This window comes from Rhinopithecus bieti, unplaced genomic scaffold (genome assembly GCF_001698545.2).
Source record: "Rhinopithecus bieti isolate Rb0 unplaced genomic scaffold, ASM169854v2 scaffold_16097, whole genome shotgun sequence".
NCBI lineage: Eukaryota > Metazoa > Chordata > Mammalia > Primates > Cercopithecidae > Rhinopithecus > Rhinopithecus bieti.
The window spans coordinates 1,062,581-1,079,800 of record NW_016808851.1 but is presented as its reverse complement, the minus strand read 5'-3'; the positions used below and the strand labels follow the sequence as shown (position 1 = coordinate 1,079,800).

Below are 17,220 nucleotides of genomic sequence, written 5' to 3'. Positions count from 1 at the left end.
AAAATATTCCATAGGCTGCTGACATAAATTGATCTACTGAATTTACCTGACAAGACCTCTGAGATGAGTTAGATTCATTTCTTCAAAAGCAGCTGGAAAACAATCAGGACACTTTGAAAAAGGATTCAAATTATACCCTAAGCCCTTGAAATTAATAAAATATGACTTTGCCTTTGTCTGTTCACAACTGCTTACCAATCGCCAGTGTGCATTTTAAGTTCCATTAGTGTAGGGGATTCAGTATACGGGAAAGTAAGCTTAAATTTGGAGTAATGGCTATCTTAGGGGCCTGTGTCCACACCCATGCACTTATATACAAAAATGCAAGCAAACAAAACACCTATGGAATATGTGGAGTTTAAGTTAATTGGAAAAGGCCAGGTGCAGTGGTTCATGCCTGTAATTCCAGCATTTTGGGAGGCTGAGGCGGGTGGATCACCTGAGGTCAGGAGTTCGAGACCAGCCTGGCCAACCTGGTGAAACCCCATCTCCACTAAAAATACAAAAATTAATGGGGCGTGGGGGTGCACACCTGTAATCTCAGCTACTCGGGAGGCGGAGGCAGGAGAATCACTTGAACCCAGGAGGCAGAGGCTGCAGTGAGCTGAGATCGTGCCATTGCGCTCTAGCCTGGGCAACAGAGCCAGACAGTCTCAAAAAAAAAAAAAAAAAAAGTTAACAGGAAAGGTTGTTATTACACTACAAAGAGGAAGAAGAAAAGAAGATTAGCATGCCAATTAGAAAAAGCACTAGAAAAGGCAATGGTGTTCCATGAAAGCTTTACAGAAAGCACCACAACTACTCAAAGGGGAACTAGAAAAGCAAGACTGATTGAGGCAGAGATTTGCTTTTATAATACGAAACCCAAATCTAAGGCCTCAAATTAAATAATAAGCCAGGCTGGTGCCAGAAATGTGCCAATTTTAACTTTATCTTCCTGTTCATGGAAGCAGAGCCATTTCCTTCTGTTCCTTGGAAAGGTGATTTGCCCTCAATTTCAGGCAGGCATAGAAGGTACATTTTTTAAAAGTTGCCGAGTGACTGCAGGGGGATGACTCCTCCCCAGCCCAGGCAGAAGCAGAGATCAGGATTGGCAAGGATGGAGGAAAGCTCCTGGAATAAATTTCACGTGTTTTGGTTCCAGCCACGTCATGTATAACTGAGAACATTAGGAAGTGGTCAGACAAACATGCTTGTGAGGAAAGAAATGTGTGTGTGGAAACTTTTTCTGTATCTTCATTACACCCACTGATAAATGGAAGAAAGCCTTTCTTTTTCTGGTAACAAAGAACGAGGACCACCCACTCCCTGAAGCTTCCGGGTTGGAAACACTCACCAAATCATCTGCTGTCACAGGCTGCCCACTTTTGTCACTGGCCACCACCATCCTTCCCAGCCGTGCCTTCATGTCCGCGAGGCTGTCCGTCAGGGCCAGCACTGCCATGATCTCGCTGGCCACTGTGATGTCAAACTGCGCCTGAACCAGCCCAAACACAGGCAGTGGTCAGTGATAGTGCCAATGGGACGGCCATTTCCACCAGGAGCTGGACTTCAGCCAAGGAGCAACCACAGGCCCAGGGAGTCTACTCTCCAAAGGCCATGCATGCAATCCCATCAGTTTTCTGCATGTCTGGACCATGCAGGGTTCGTGCCTGGTGCTCCCTAGGATGGCCTCCCAGGGGGAATGCCCTGCTCAGCAAGGGGTGGGCTGGGTTAGGACCCCTGTTACACCCGCTCACAGCACTACCACATGGTGTGCTGTTGTAGCATGTCTCAGACTTAATTGATTACTAATGTCATTATCAGTCTAGTGCGGTCATTATCAGTCTACTACTGGACCGTAAGTGCCATGAAGGCAGGGACTATATTAGGCAGGTTCACTTCTGAATCCCCAGCATAGAGCTTGAAACCCAGAAGACACGCAATATGCATCAAATGAGTGAATGATTAGCCTACGGACCACCTCCCCTGTTAGTAATCGGCCTGTCAAGAAGGCTGCATTGTCTGTCTGGTGCAGAGATAAGGGGCAATGAAAGATGTTGGTTTCCTGCATGTGAGGCTACTTTCCCAGAGTTGGATCTCCACACAGCAGGGAGGGCACCCCAGTCAACTGGTGGCACAGACTCAATTTTCAGCTGACCGGGAGGGTATGGCGACATCAGATCTTGAAGCTTTCAGCAGTGAAAGCTAGAGAGCAGAGACTTTTAGCAAAAAGTTCTAGGACTTCCTATTCCCATCTCTTGGCTCTGGCTCCATTGTTGTACAAAGTCCAACATGAAATAAAAGGGACACAAGAATGTGTACTTCCTCCTCCTCATAATTTAGCCACTAGGACTGTTTCTCTGGACAGAACCACTTCATTACGCCCCAGCTTAATTCTCTTCTTCCCAAGGGGAGTGTGAGCCAGACAAGCTCAAGCTTACGCAGAGAGAGAATGGCCATGCCCTGGTGGGATCACCTTATGAGACATTTTATTATGCATTTCCGTCACTGACAAGTAAGGAAATGAAGGAAATAAGGAACTTTCTGGCTACTTCCTGGTTGAGATTGCATTAGTCACTGATTTAGTGAAAAAATATTAACTGAAAGTCAAATACAACTATATTCAATTATTACATTCTCAATATAACTCATTCCAAACATAAGTGGTTTTTCAATGTATGAAACTTAGGGTTCTCTATACTACCATTCCATTATAAACAGTGCATATGAGAAAATGACTAATACTGAGATTTTCTGTATAAAACATGAGACTAGACATATTCTTAAAATATTAGCCGCGTAAATAAGAATAACATATAATCCATATTCAAGCTCTTCATTTGTAATTGTTTCAATTACAAAATTTCGCATCTTCAGCATAAAAAGAAACTAACTGGGTCAATTGAAGTATCACTGTTATTCACTTTAATGATTAAATGACATGCATAGCGGAAGGCTGCTCATTTTTGTTTTGCAAATAAAATATTTCAAAAATCATATAAAGATGCAAATGAAATTTTTATTGTTTATCAGATTATCACACATTTATTGATTTAGTATTTACCTTTTCATTTTGTAGGTATATAGTAGGTATATATATTTATGGATTGCATGAAATATTCTGATACAGGTATGCAATGCATAATAATCACAATAGGGCAAATGAGGGATTTAGCACACATTCAAACAAAGGCCAATATGGGATATGGGATATTGGCAAGGATGTGAATTGATATGAATTTCCTGGAAGGTAATGTCAAAACATATGTCAACATTGGAAATTTGTATCCTCTTTGACTCTGCAATCACACATCTGGAATAATATCCTAAGGATATTATCAATAAGTATACACAAAAATATATATGTATACTTACTACAGCTTACTTGTGATGGCCCGAAACTGCAAACACTCTACATGTTCATTAACAGGGAAATGGTTGAAGCTACTACGGTACGTCTATGAGATATGATGTGGCTGTTAAAAATGAAGATACAGGTCTACCTTTATTGACCTAAAAAGATGTCTTCACTATAGTCTTATGATAAATAAAAGCAGTTAAAGCTCTTAAATACACTATAACCCTTTTTTACTTAAAAATATCTATGCACAAAGCAACACAAGATATAACCTTGGGCAAGTTTTTTAACATAACATCCCAATTTCCTCATTTGTAAACAGCTTTACAAATGAAATGTGCTAATATACATAATGGAACTGTCAATACAATGCACAGAGTAGGCACTGAAATCAAGGCCACTGTGAATCATCCATCTCTCCAGTACCTAAACAGTACAAAACCACGCAGAGAAAGGGCCTTTTTCATTACACAGGCAACTAATGCCAACAGTTGGTATACATCCTTCTACTTTTCATTCTAGGCACGTATGTACACAAATAAGTTGTAAGTGCCTATAATGTAAGTAAACACGCTGGGTTTTTCTTAACATAAACAGGTTTATACTATCAGTATTTCACTTCGAATTTTTTAAATGGGTTTTACAACCTTTCCAATGTGTATGAGAGCTCTCTACTCATGTCATGACACCTGCACACACATTTACTAATTTCAACTCTTCCATGGGACAAAATGGCAGACTAAATATATACAACCATCCCTACTGTTGGACGTTTGGATTGTTTCCAGTTTTCACCACTGCAAATAATGGCACAACAAATATCCTAATACACAGAATTTTTTTCTGCATGTTACACATTTTCTTCTTCTTTTCTTAAAATATTTTAGTTCCAAAGTTGTAATTGTTGGGTCATTTCAAATTTTGGTAATAACAAACTCATCCAAAAAGGATTTCCACTCCCACCGACGCTGCATAAATGCCCCCATTTCATTGCATCCTCACTAGCATTTAGTACCTACTATTTTCACTTGACAAGCTCCTAGGTAAATGATACTCCATTGTTTCAATTTGCAGTTTTATGATTACTCATGAATATCTTTTTTATGTTGGCATTTTAGTTCTGTATCCATAAATTGTCTTTTACTTATTCTACTCAATTGTTCAACAGATATTTACTGAACACCTATGACTATATGTAACAAAGTTCTGTTCTGAGCATAGGGAATACAGCAGCAAATAAAAAGGGGAATAACCTCTGCTCTTATAAAACTCCCACTTTAGCAGGAGAGGCTAAGAACATGAAAAGCAAGAATGCTTGTTAAGGATAGAAGTCCATCATATTTTGGGCTGTCCTTTTAGTCATCAATCTAATTCCATCTTTCTATTTTTCAGAACTTTTTAAAACTTCATGGCAATGATTCCAGTTTGCTAGCATGGATATTTGAAATCTGTTTGTGTGTGTGTGTAAGTTGCAGGACTGGGAGGAAATGAGGTCCACGAACTTAGTTTCTCTTCTTAATCCAATACCTATATTCACTTTTTAATTCAAGACACTTCAAAAGGTCACAAGTCTATTTGGTGTAAGGATTGGTTACTACAGTACAAATGACTCTTTTTTCACTAATAAAAACTTAACATAAGGGACATAAATCTAAAACTGTACTAAAATGTACAGTTTCTAACCTATTCAAAAGAAAAAAAAAAAAACCACAACACAATTTAGAAGCCCACTGTGCCTGGATGAAAAATCATAGGCATTAATTTGTATTCCCTAAGTGCCATTGATGCACATCCAATATCTACTACAATGAAGTCAGGCATCATAATTTTTCTTCTGCATTCTCTATATTTTATTAATAAGCCATTTTTGTATTAATAAGCCATTATCCTTTAAAAAAATCCTCATGCTATTAAGTCTAATAACTAGGTGTTTGTTCCTTGATATATGAAATTTGAGTAATGTGTCTGAGATTTTCATTTATCAGTTATGCAGATGTAGTATTACCTGGGTGGGTTCCCAATAAAATAAGTAAGAATTTATATTCAAAGAATACCCTGAGTGGCTCCTCCTAGAAACACAATTGGAAACATATATGAAAAAAAGAAAATGAAATAAACATACATAGAAAAGATGGTAAAAAGACACTGGAGCTATGTCTTCTGATCCTCTCCCAGCCCTGCTGAGAGCCCGAAACAGTGAGAGAACCACTGGCCACAACAGGTTGGGGATGAGGCAAGAAAGGCAAAGAGTGAGCTCCCAAGCCAGTGGAAATGAACATAAGAACAGAGCGGGAAGAAAGCACCACCTACCTGCCGGGAATAGCCCTTCTCTGTGTTTCCCTGCCCGATGGTTATTTTTCGTAGAAATCGGTCGTTTGTATCCAGTACTGAAAGAAAACAGATTAGTTCTTCAGTAGACAAATATGGACCAGCCACCTGGTGTGTGTCTGGTACTGTTCTGATGCTCACGAAGTTGCAGAGGGTAAAAGAGAAAAGGTCAGGCTCCCCCAAACTGACCATCTAGTGGGTAGACACAGAGAAAGAATCAAATAAACAAAAAAATATCTGCTAGAGGCCAACCACGGTGGCTCATGCCTGTAACTCCAGCATTTTGGGAGGCCGAGGTGAGCAGATCACTTGAGGTCAGGAGTTCGAGACCAGCCTGGCCAACATGGTGAAACCCCATCTCTACTAAAATATAAAAATTAGCCAGGCGTGGTGGTGCGCACCTATAATCCCAGCTACTCAAGAGGCTGAGGCAGGAGAATTACTTGAGGCACACTATAATCCCAGCTACTCAGGAGGTGGAGCTTACAGTGAGCTGAGATTGTACCACTGCACTCCAGCCTGGGTGACAGAGTGAGACTCCCTCTCACAAAAAAAGAAAAAGAAAACCCAACCAGCAACTTCCCTTCTTGGCATTACTTGAAAGAACCGAAAGGAGACACTCAGATATCTGTACACCCATGTTCATAGCAGCACTATTCAAAATAGTCAAAAGGAGGAAGCAACCAACAGGTGAATGGATAAACAAAATGTGGCATAGACAGGCAATGGAATATTATACGGCTATAAAAGAAAGTCATGTTGATAGGTGAATGGATGTTGAAAACACTGTGCATAGTGAAGTACGTCAGATACGAAAAGGCAAGTACTATATGAGTCCACTTATATCAAGCACCTAGAATAGTCAGGGGCAGAAGAGGGGAATGACTATTTAATGGATAAGGAGTTTTTGTTGGGGATGATGAAAAGGTTCTGGGTATAGATAGTGATAATAGTGTAATCATTGTGAATGTATTTAATGCCATGAATTGTGTGCTTACAAATGGGGAAAAAATCTTATGTATATTTTACCATAATTTTAAAAAGCAAAAGTAAATAAAGTAGTATTGTGGGGGGCGGCAGGGGGAGTCAATGGTGATTAAAGCAAGCACCAGTTCTCTTTATTTTCTTCACTGGCTTATTTGAACTTCAGTTATTGGCTGGGTGTGGTGGCACACACCTGTCATCCCAGCACTTTGGGAGGCTGAGGTGGGAGGATCACCTAGGAATTTGAGAACAGCTTGGGCAATACAGTGAGACCTTGTCTCTACAAAGAATACAAAAATGAGGTGGAAGGATTGCTTGAGTCTGGGGGGCTGAGGCTGCAATGACCATGATTGTGTCTCTGCACTCCCATTTGGGAGATGGAAGTGAGACTTTGTCTCTTTTTTTTTTTGAGACAGAGTCTTGCTCTGTTGCCCAGGCTGGAGTGCAGTGGCACGATCTCGGCTCACTACAACCTTCGTCTCCTGGGATCAAGCGATTCTCCTGCCTCAGCCTCCCAAGTAGCTGGGATTACAGATGCCTGCCACCTGCCTGGCTAATTTTTTGTATTTTCAGAAGAGATGGGGTTTTGCCATGTTGGCCAGGCTGGTCTCGACCTCCTGTGAGACCTCATGTGATCCACCTGCCTCGGCCTCCCAAAGTGCTGGGATTACAGGCGTGAGCCAAGGCACCCAGCCAAGACCCTGTCTCTCAAAACAAAACAAGAATTGCAGTTACTTACATTTTGTGAAAATTAGGTTTGGTTTAGCTTGTGGCTATTCCCTGACTCAGCTGTTGTTAGTCTTTATAACAAGCTCCCTCTCTCTCACACACACTCAGACATACTCACACCCTCACACAAACACTAATTGACACTCACATAAACACACAGAAACCTTCTTTATGAGTTTTCCAGCTATAAGCGGAGCATATACAAAATGAAAGGCCTGCTTTTCAACAGTATTGTCAGCCACGACTATTCTTCTCAAGATGTACATGGGGTGCAAAGTCAATCAACTAAAAACATCTTTCCTGCTATGTACTATACATGATCTTGGCACCAGATTGAGGGGATCTTTTTATCAAATTTCTTTAAAATCAACAAGAGAAATTCAGCTGTTTTTTATTTAGCAAAGAGAAAACAAGAAAAAAAAATGTCTGGCAAGATCACCTAGAATCAGTGGCCTCCAAAGCCTACCTGTGCCTTTAACATGGCCCAGTAAGCGATGCATCAGTGACACATAAGAAATGTGGAGGTTAAATTCCAGTCCACAAGAAAGATACTAGAAAGTAACCCTAAGTTAGTGATCCAGAATGGAATTCCTGGTCTCTGAACGATAGAACTAAAGGTGGAATAAGAAACACTTATTCACTCCTGGAATATGTATTGAGGGGCTACTTGTGCCTAGTCCCGAGCCAGCTGTACAGAGATATAGCGAAGACAGTGCCAGCCTCTGATGTAAGGCATGCTAGGACAGTGCCAGTGGGTGTGGGGGTGGAGGCAGCAGGGGGAGATCTGTTCGCTTATTTTTTGCTCGGAACCATCCCTTTTAGTACTACAGTGCTGACTCTACTACAGTGCTGACTATGTCGTAAGGAACATCCAGAGTATGCCTAATGGCTGATGAAACAGCCAATACTGGCTAAGAGCCTGGCAGTACAAGGTGTTCAATCGGGCAGGCCCACTGTTTCGGCTCCAGTGGAAGACACGGTACTGATTCCCTAGAGTGCTGTTGGGGCAAGAAACGAGCCACTTGATGGTTGATTCCCTGAAGCTGAGGAAGGCTTGTGGGCCCTTGGTCCACGGCCAGGAGATGGGCATGCAAGGGAGATGGAGAGACAGCAAGCCTGTGAGGCCCCGGGACTCAGATGCTCGGAGAGGCAGAGGCTCATCTGTGCAAAATTGTGCTCTGTAACAAAATGGCTATACGTCTACATTTTCTTCTGCTTATGTTAAGCATTTCTGGAAAGGTCTGTGGGTTCCTTGTTCCACTCTGAGTCCAGGCACATGAGGCCTTTAAACTTTCGGTATGAGGCATAAGATGAAACAATCAGCCGGGTACAGTGGCTACGCCTGTAATCCCAGCACTTTGGGAGGCCGAGGTAGGTGGATGACATGAGGTCAGGAGATCGAGACCATCCTGGCCAACATGGTAAAACCCCGTCTCTACTAAAAGTACAAAAATTAGGTGGGCGTGGTGGCATACACCTGTAGTCCCAACTACTCGGGAGGCTGAGGCAGGAGAATCGCTTGATCCAGGGAGTTGGAGGTTGCAGTGAGCTGAGATTGCATCCCTGCACTCCAGCCTGGCAAGAGAGTAAGACTCTGTCTTAAAAAAAAAACAAAAAACAAAAAAAAAGATGAAACAATCATCAGATTTTGTACACAGGCTGAAAGGAAGGGGTGGTCATTAAACGGCACAACACACATATGGCCTGAGAAGAGGGTCTCCCTCCACCATGTACCCTGACTGTCCCGCTCTAGTTGTCAAATCAAATAAGGATCCAATCTCATCACAAGGGTTACATTAGTTCTAGGTTTAAGCCAAAAAACTCTACTAGCAAATGTTCTAAATTCTTTTGATGGTATTAATTCATGGTCGTAAGAGCCAAACTACTTATCAAATGTCATTCCAAATTCCTCTGACCCAGGTAGCTTGTCCACAGCAATAAAGTTTTCTTTACTTCAGTACCCTGAACAATAATGAAATTCAAATCTTTTTCTGGAAAAATTTTGTAAAGTTGTCACTTCCATTAAAAGTGATTCACAACCACAAAACACTTCAGTCCTTCCTGGCTCCAGGGAGAAACCAACTGCATACCAGCACCAGGTATAAAAGATGATATAGCCTTTCTCTTCCAAGATCCATGTCTAAGCCATTGCCCTGTTTCTGATGGCTGCTCAGGCTGGAGCCCCAAAGCAGATACCGAAGAATACCAATTGGCATAAAACTTTCTCTTTTAGCACATCCATATGCTTGGTTTAAAATACACTCATTTCCACCTTCGCGATTTTCCTATCAGTAAACCTCCAAAAAAGTTTTGAAGAGTAACACAAAATCACAAACGCCTTGAAAAAAAAAAAAAAAGATGACAATACATTTTGGACAGGATGACATTTTAATAATAAATCTTCCTAATTATAAAAAATTTCAGAAAAAATATGTAGGCTTCTTAATAAAATGCTGAAAGTATTCATGCTCATTATTTAAAATGCTATCGGTGTTTTCAAGAACTAAGCCTTGCTTAAGTAAGTTGTGGTTCATCCACAAAGGAATATTCTAGAGTATTTAAAATGACCATTACCACAAAGAGCTAACAAAATACAAAATGCTTATGATATAAATGAATGAAACTCGTAGGATATAAAATCTATACACTTAAGTTATAACTAGAGTTATACCAAAAAACTAGATGCACACAAAAAACTATGAATAGTTTTATTAGTATAGCAAGGTTTTTAAAATTCTTGAGACATTTCCAAAATCTCTATAATATTATTAGTTATTTCAAAATGAAAAATATATCCTTAAAAGTTTCTAGGCTGGGTGTGGTGGTTCATGTCTGTAATCCCAGCACTTTGGGAGGCCGAGGCAGGCAGATCACTTGAGCTCAGGAGTTTGAGACCAGTCTGGGCAACATGATGAAACCCCGTCTCTACTAAAAATAAGAAAATTAGCTGAGTGTTGTGGCACATGCCTGGAATCCCAGCTACTCGGGAGGCTGAGGCAGGAGAATCGCTTGAGCCTGTGAGGCGGAGCTCGCAGTGAGTAGAGACTGCACCACTGCACTCCAACCTGGGTGACAGAATGAGGCCCTGTCTCAAAAAAACAAAACAAAACAAAACAAAAAAACCCCACAAAGTTTCCAAGGACATTTTAGTTTAGTTTGGGAGACAAAGACACTCAAAAAAACTACCCAAGCCAGGCACAGTGGCTCGTGCCTGTAATCCCAGCATTTTGGGAGGCTGAGGTGGGCGGATCGTTTGAAGTCAGGAGTTCCAGACCAGCCTGGCCAACATGGTGAAACCCCATCTCTACTAAACATACAAAATTTAGCAATGTGTGGTGGTATGTGCCTGTAATTCCAGCTACTCGTAAGGCTGAGGTAAAAGAATCGACTGAGCCAGTAAGGCAGAGGTTGTACTGAGCCAAGATCATGCCACTACACTTCAGCCTAGGTGACAGAGCAAGTGAGACTCTGTCTCAAAATAACAACAAACAAAAAACTCTACTCAGTACAGCTATCACCACAGTGACTTCTGATGATTGTGTGGCCAGAGCTTTCAGGTCTGGAAAAGATGCTCATGTTTCAGTGAAGCCTCCCAGCAAGGCAGCTGGAATTATGATTCCATTTTAAAGACGAGGAAACTGAGTGAGCAGTCTGTCCAAAGTTGTGCAGCTCATAAAGGGCAGAGCCAGCGCTCAGTCTCTGGTCTTTGACTCTCTACCTCATGGTTTGTGGGAAAACACTAAATTCTTCATGGACTGGCTGGGTGGATTCCCAGAAGGGAAGCTCCCTTAAGGGACGAGACCTGGGTGCATCTTGGAGGGCAAGACTGGCTAGGCGGGAGACAGGATGGAGACGGCCCAGCTAGGGCTGGCAGTAGGACAGAAGCTGGCCCTCCTGACTAGAAAGCAGGCAGGGAGCAGAGGGAGGGAAGCCACTGCGGGTGTCCTGAAGGCCGAGCTCTACGATGGCAACTGTATCCCCCAGGAGGTGAGGAGCCACTGGAGGCCTCTGATCACAATGGGATATCTCTGTTAATGTGAACCCTCTGAACTGGGGGATGGAAATGGAAGCAAGGTAATCTATTAGTCAGGAACTGCTATAAAATATGCATCTGATAAACATGTTTCAAATGTGAGTACAAAGAGGTAAATGAGGGCACAAGTATGAGAATAATCCAGGAAGGATCAGGGACCCATGCCATCGAACATTTCTGTAGCCACGAAGGGTTCATAAAATGTGGTTGCCGTGTTTCTGTGCAGCGTTATGTGACCATCTCCATCTCCGTCTCCAACGCCAAAAACATGCATGAGACTTGCTCGAGGTCATGCAGTGAGTCAGTGGCAGGGGAGACACACATGCAGGGCTCCTGACTTCCCGTTTAGTGCATTTCCCTCTGTCCCATCCGACAGTGAGTGATGAGACTGAGGGCCGTGTGGGAGAAGGAAGGGGATATCACAGCTGAGAGGGAAGCAGGGAAGTCGAGGTCGTGGGGAGCTCACGGGAAGTCCACCCAGCTGCATTTGAAGTGGTGGAGGGATGCCTCGCTAAGTGGGTGAAAGCACATATCAGATTTGGAGGAAAATCCAGCACTGGAAACACAGAGAGCTACCAAGAGCCGGTGGTAAGGAAGTGAACGGAAGAAGGTGGGATAGTGGGTGGAGGAGAAGCAGGACAAAGCTAGGGAGACGTGATCTTTAAAAAAAGGTTGTTTGATTTTTTTTCTTCTTCTTAATATAGAGACAAGAGGTCAAAGGAGAGAGAAACAGAAGAGAAAATTAGGTAATTTTCCTTGGAAATTTGCAAGACATAGGAGTAGATGGGATTGAGCCTGAACAGAATTTTTGTTTTAATCGGAGGCAAGGATAAGGGAGGAGGGTGGTATGATAATAGTAACTGAAATAAATGGTGGGAATATGAAGCACAGGCTGGGAAGACCATTGGACAGAATCAAACTGTGAGTTTCTGAATTTAAGAGCTTTGGCTCGAACACGCCTCTCCACCTGGCCATCAGCCTGTTGGCACCTCCCCAGCACCCACCTCTCTGCCACGTGATGGTAGATGGGTTGATGTCGAGACGGGCAAATTTACTCACTTCCTCTTCTGTCAGTGTGCTCGGATCAGTCTTATTTATTCCCAGTTTCTAATGATTAAGAAGAAAAAAGGCGAGAAGTTTGAGAAGAAACAGAAAATAAAGGGTCACCAAAATTATCCCTCTAATTTTATTTTCTCCATGATTAGTAAAGCCTTTTAATAAACTAAACTGGCACTTTGGGAGGCCAAGGTGGGCCTATCACCTGAGGTCAGGAGTTCAAGACTAGCCTGACCAACATGGATCAACCCTGTCTCCACAAAAAATGCAAAAATTAGCCGGGCATGGTGGTGCATGCCTGCAATCCTAGCTACTCAGGAGGCTGAAGCAGGAGAATTGCTATAATCCAGGAGGCGGAGGTTGCAGTGAGCTGAAATCGTGCCATTGCCCTCCAGCCTGGGCAACATAGCGAAACTTCGTCTCAAAAAACAAAATAAAACTAAACTAAACTGGGTCAGGCGTGCTGGCTCATGCCTGTAATCCCAGCACTTTGGAAGATCAAAGCAGGCGGATCATCTGAGGTCAGGAGTTCGAGACCAGACTGGCCAACATGGTGAACCCTGTTTCTACTAAAAATACAAATTAGCCTGGCGTGGTGGTGCATGCCTGTAATCCCAGCTACTTGGGAGGCTGAGGCAGGAGAATCGCTTGAACCTGTGAGGCAGAAGTTGCAGTGAGCCGAGATTGTGCCATTGCACTCCAGCCTGGGCAACAGAGCAAGACTGTCACAAAAAAAAAAAAAAAAGTGATTTTTAATGATGAAGCATAAAAAAGTTCTGTGAAACAGAAACTGCATGTTGTTATAGCTGCCAAGGATGGAATTACTCACTACTTCAACACACTGAACTTGGTTCAGTAAGAGGCAGGAGGTGAATTTTTAAAACCACTTAATGCCAACCAGTGGCATATACCATTTAGGGTTATTTTTTAGTCTCTGAAACAGAGCTAGTAGCAAGCAATATGATTAAAAGACCAGAGGCAGCAAATGGCATCAGAAAAAAAGATAAGACAGGTTTTAAGAATTAAGATGGCATACGCAAGTATAATTGTAGTGTTTGCTGCAACAAAAACATAGATGAGGCTGGGCACAGTGGCTCACGCTGGTAATCCTGGCACTTTGGGAGGCCAAGGTAGATGGATCACCTGAGGTCAGGAATTTGAGACCAGCCAGGCCAACATGGTGAAATCCCATCTCTACTGAAAATATAAAAAGGAGCTGGGTGCAGTGGTGCATGTCTGTAATCACAGCTACTTGGGAGGCTGAGGCAGGAGAATCACTTGAACCAGGGAGGCGGAGGTTGCAGTGAGCCAAGATCATACCACTGCACTCCAGCCTGGGCAACAAGAGTAAAACTCTGTCTCAAAAAACACAACACAACAAAACAAAAAACCATAAATTAGATAGATGAGTTTTCAAAGGTTATCTTATAATTTCCTAGAAATTCAACAAATTTCATAAAAATATTTCACTTTAGAAAGACAAGGACTCACCAAAAACCCTAATTTGTTATTTTTTTTTAAAAGATGGGATCTTGCTGTGTTGCCCGGGCAGGCATGCAGTGGCTATTCACAGGCGCTATCATGGTGCACTATAACCTTGGCTCAAGCAAACCTCTCACAAGCAAGCATCATGAGTAGCTTGGACTACAGGTATGTATGTGCTCCTATGTCCAGCTAACTTGTCAGTTGTCTAGGGTACTCATAAATTAGCAAAATAGTCCTCTCATTTCATAGATGAAGAAACTGAGACTGAAAAAAGGTTAATTAATTTGTCCACCTGGCTCTTTCGAGTAGAACCAGGGTTCAGGCTTTGAACACTGTGCTCTCTTTGCTCCAGTGTTCGGTCTCTATAGAGTTTAATACCCAAAAGGATATCTGAAAACCAAAATCAAATCAAGTTGAACATTTCAGGCTTTGACAATCTTTCTGATGTGCTTCTAGGACCTTTTGGTTTTAAAGAATTTTTAACTGGAAACTTACTTTCAGCCGAGCAAGTTGAATTTCTGAAAATTCTCTGACACCATTCACTAAAGGAACCAGTCGATTATACAGAGCCTAAAAACACAAAACAAAAATGAGACCAGACAAAAGTTAATCGTCCATGAACTTGGACAATTCACAGGATATGACAAAAATTCATTGCATTTATAACCAAACTATTTAGATAAAAGACCCTATTAAAATTTGCGGGCTAATATAAACAATGTTGACTTAAATTCTGTCATTTTCATAAAACTGACGAGATCTGAAATAACACACATTGCAAAGAGTTGGCATAAATATATTTCTTGATCTATATCGCTACAACTACCAAATGAAGATGTATCTGGATTATGGAGCAAAGACTCACTAAGGAACTACTTTAATTAAAGAAAGTGAGGACCCTTGTAAAACATGCCAGAAAGTACCCCTTTTATCTATGTCCTATGTCTGTGAGGAATTAGCTTCTGGTGGGCTGTCCCCTTTGGGGGTGTAGTTTAACTCTTAACCTACATGCACACGAAGCCCAATAAGGGTCTCTGACATCTTTTCAGCACATCTAAAATAGCTCCACATAACGTTAGTCTAAAAACGACATCTGTCCAATCCCCTTAGAATAGATTAGAGATTGGACCTATGACCAGAATGAAGAGAACTGGTCTACCTACTATCTTTAAAACTAAGGACTCATCTCAGAGAATGTTTGGCTTTTACAACACACTACAATTCTCCCAATAACTTGGGAGTGCTCATAAACCCATTTGAGAATCTGACCAAACGATGGCTCCTTCTCCTCAGGAAATAGGGACATATGTAAAAATCACAAAATTGAATTGAATAACATTTCAGAATTTGCAGACACCAGAAATCTTTCCACAAACTCCTTAAGAATCCAGGAATTCCAGGATACAATACCCAAAATGGCTAGCAAGGCATCCTTCTCACCTTATCTGTTTGTGTGTTTTCATGAAGAATCCTTGTGTCGATGGCGGCAGCCAGCAAGTTATTGGCAGCGGTGATGGCGTGGATGTCTCCAGTCAAGTGAAGGTTGAACTAGAGAAATAAGATATCTATTTACTTATTTTCAGAAATAGGGTCTTGCTTTGTTACCCAGACTGGAGTGCAGTGGCGCGATCATAGCTCACTGTATCCTCACACTCTTGGGCTCAAGCAATCCTCTCACCTCAGCCTATTAAGTAGGTTGGGACTATAGGTGTACGCCATTGTGCCTGGCTAATTTTTGAATTTTCTGTAGAGACGGGGGTCTTGCTATGTTGCCTAAGCTGGTAATGAGCTCCTGGGCCACTGTGCCTGGCTAAGACATCTTCCTATTTGTTTCAAACAACTATGGAATTTAAGGACTGAATAAAATAGCATGCAAATTACATATCCTTATGATGAGCTGAGTCTATAGGAACACCTAAATCAGAAAATCAAGGTCAAGGTCTTCCACGTGACAACAAAGAACCTTTGAGCAATCGCTCAGATCATAAATTCTTCCATCCTCAGGTTAAGGCAAAACATTCTGATGAATTTAATAATGAATCTCCTTATAGTCACTCACTTTACGTTTCTTCCTTGTTTTATTATCTAGAAAACAGTATCATATTAAATATACTTTGGAATGAGGCAGGGCATAAAATAAATGGTAACAATAAAATAATATGAAATATCACAGAATTTGGGGGAAATAAAGTATTTTACCCTCATGACTCTACTCATTTTGTTATTTTCCTTCCAGTCTCATGAGCACACATGATTATCACTTGTAGAATCAGCTTCCTACAAACTTCCAAGTTTCCTTTTTCACAAAACTTTTTCTATAATAATCTTGTGTATAGTTTATAGAAGCTGTATATGGTAGATGTACCAAAAGTTTCAGGCTGGATACATACGCTACTACCAAATGTTCACTTCTACAAGGAAGGCCACAGTTATAAAGAATATACACAAATAGCTTTTCCTTTTTTTAAAAAAATTAATTGCTAATGAGTAATATATTTTCAGGAGAGTAGTTACTAGGTTAAATGAGCTCTCTTTCTTTTCGTTTTTTTGTAGAGATGCAGTCTCACTATGTTGCCCAGGTTGGTCTCAGACTCCTGGGCTCAAGTGATCCTCTTGCTTCAGCCTCCCAAAGTGCTAGGATTCCAGGTGTGCACCACAGCACCTGGCCCTTGGGATCTTGATAATATCACCAAATTGCTTTTTGAAAGGGATGAAGTATTTTTGTTTTATTTTATTTTTTTTGAGATGGAGTTTCGCTCTTTCACCTAGGCTGGAGTGCAGTGGCATGATCTCGGCTCACTGCAACCTCTGCCTCCGGGTTCAAGCAATTCTCTTGCCTCCTGAGTAGCTGGGACTACAGGTGCCCGCCACCATGCCTGGCTAATTTTGTATTTTAGTAGAGATGGGGTTTCACCATGTTGGCCAGGCTGGTCTTGAACTCCTGACCTTGTGATCCACCGCCTCAGCCTCCCAAAGTGCTGGGATTACAGGCGTGAGCCACTGCACCCGGCCATTGGGATCTTGATAATATCACCAAATTGCTTTCTGAAAGGGATGAAGTGTCATCCGCAAAACACTAGTAGTAGATCAGTCACTTCAGAAATAAAGTAACTTTTAGACTAAGAAATAATTTAATAGTTGACAAAGTGTTATTCTTTTAAAGCTGCATTTCCTTAATTTCTTGGAAGGTTAAATATTTTCTTGTTAAAATTTTACTTTATAACATAAAATAATGTTAACTGGAGAAACATGAAAAATTACATAT

At 41.6% G+C, this 17,220-nt stretch overlaps 1 protein-coding gene across 2 annotated transcripts in view; it reads right to left on the bottom strand.

Annotated features, from left to right (window-relative positions):
• MTHFD1L (methylenetetrahydrofolate dehydrogenase (NADP+ dependent) 1 like) overlaps window positions 1-17,220 on the bottom strand; it is a 247,378-nt gene that overhangs the window by 151,867 nt on the left and 78,291 nt on the right. For both annotated transcript variants that reach the window (XM_017887637.1, XM_017887636.1), the window contains 5 exons: window positions 15,396-15,503; window positions 14,451-14,525; window positions 12,419-12,521; window positions 5,651-5,727; window positions 1,337-1,477 (listed from right to left, as the gene is read on the bottom strand). In XM_017887637.1, the coding sequence (XP_017743126.1) occupies window positions 1,337-1,477; window positions 5,651-5,727; window positions 12,419-12,521; window positions 14,451-14,525; window positions 15,396-15,503 (504 nt within the window). The remainder of the gene's footprint in view (window positions 1-1,336; window positions 1,478-5,650; window positions 5,728-12,418; window positions 12,522-14,450; window positions 14,526-15,395; window positions 15,504-17,220) is intronic.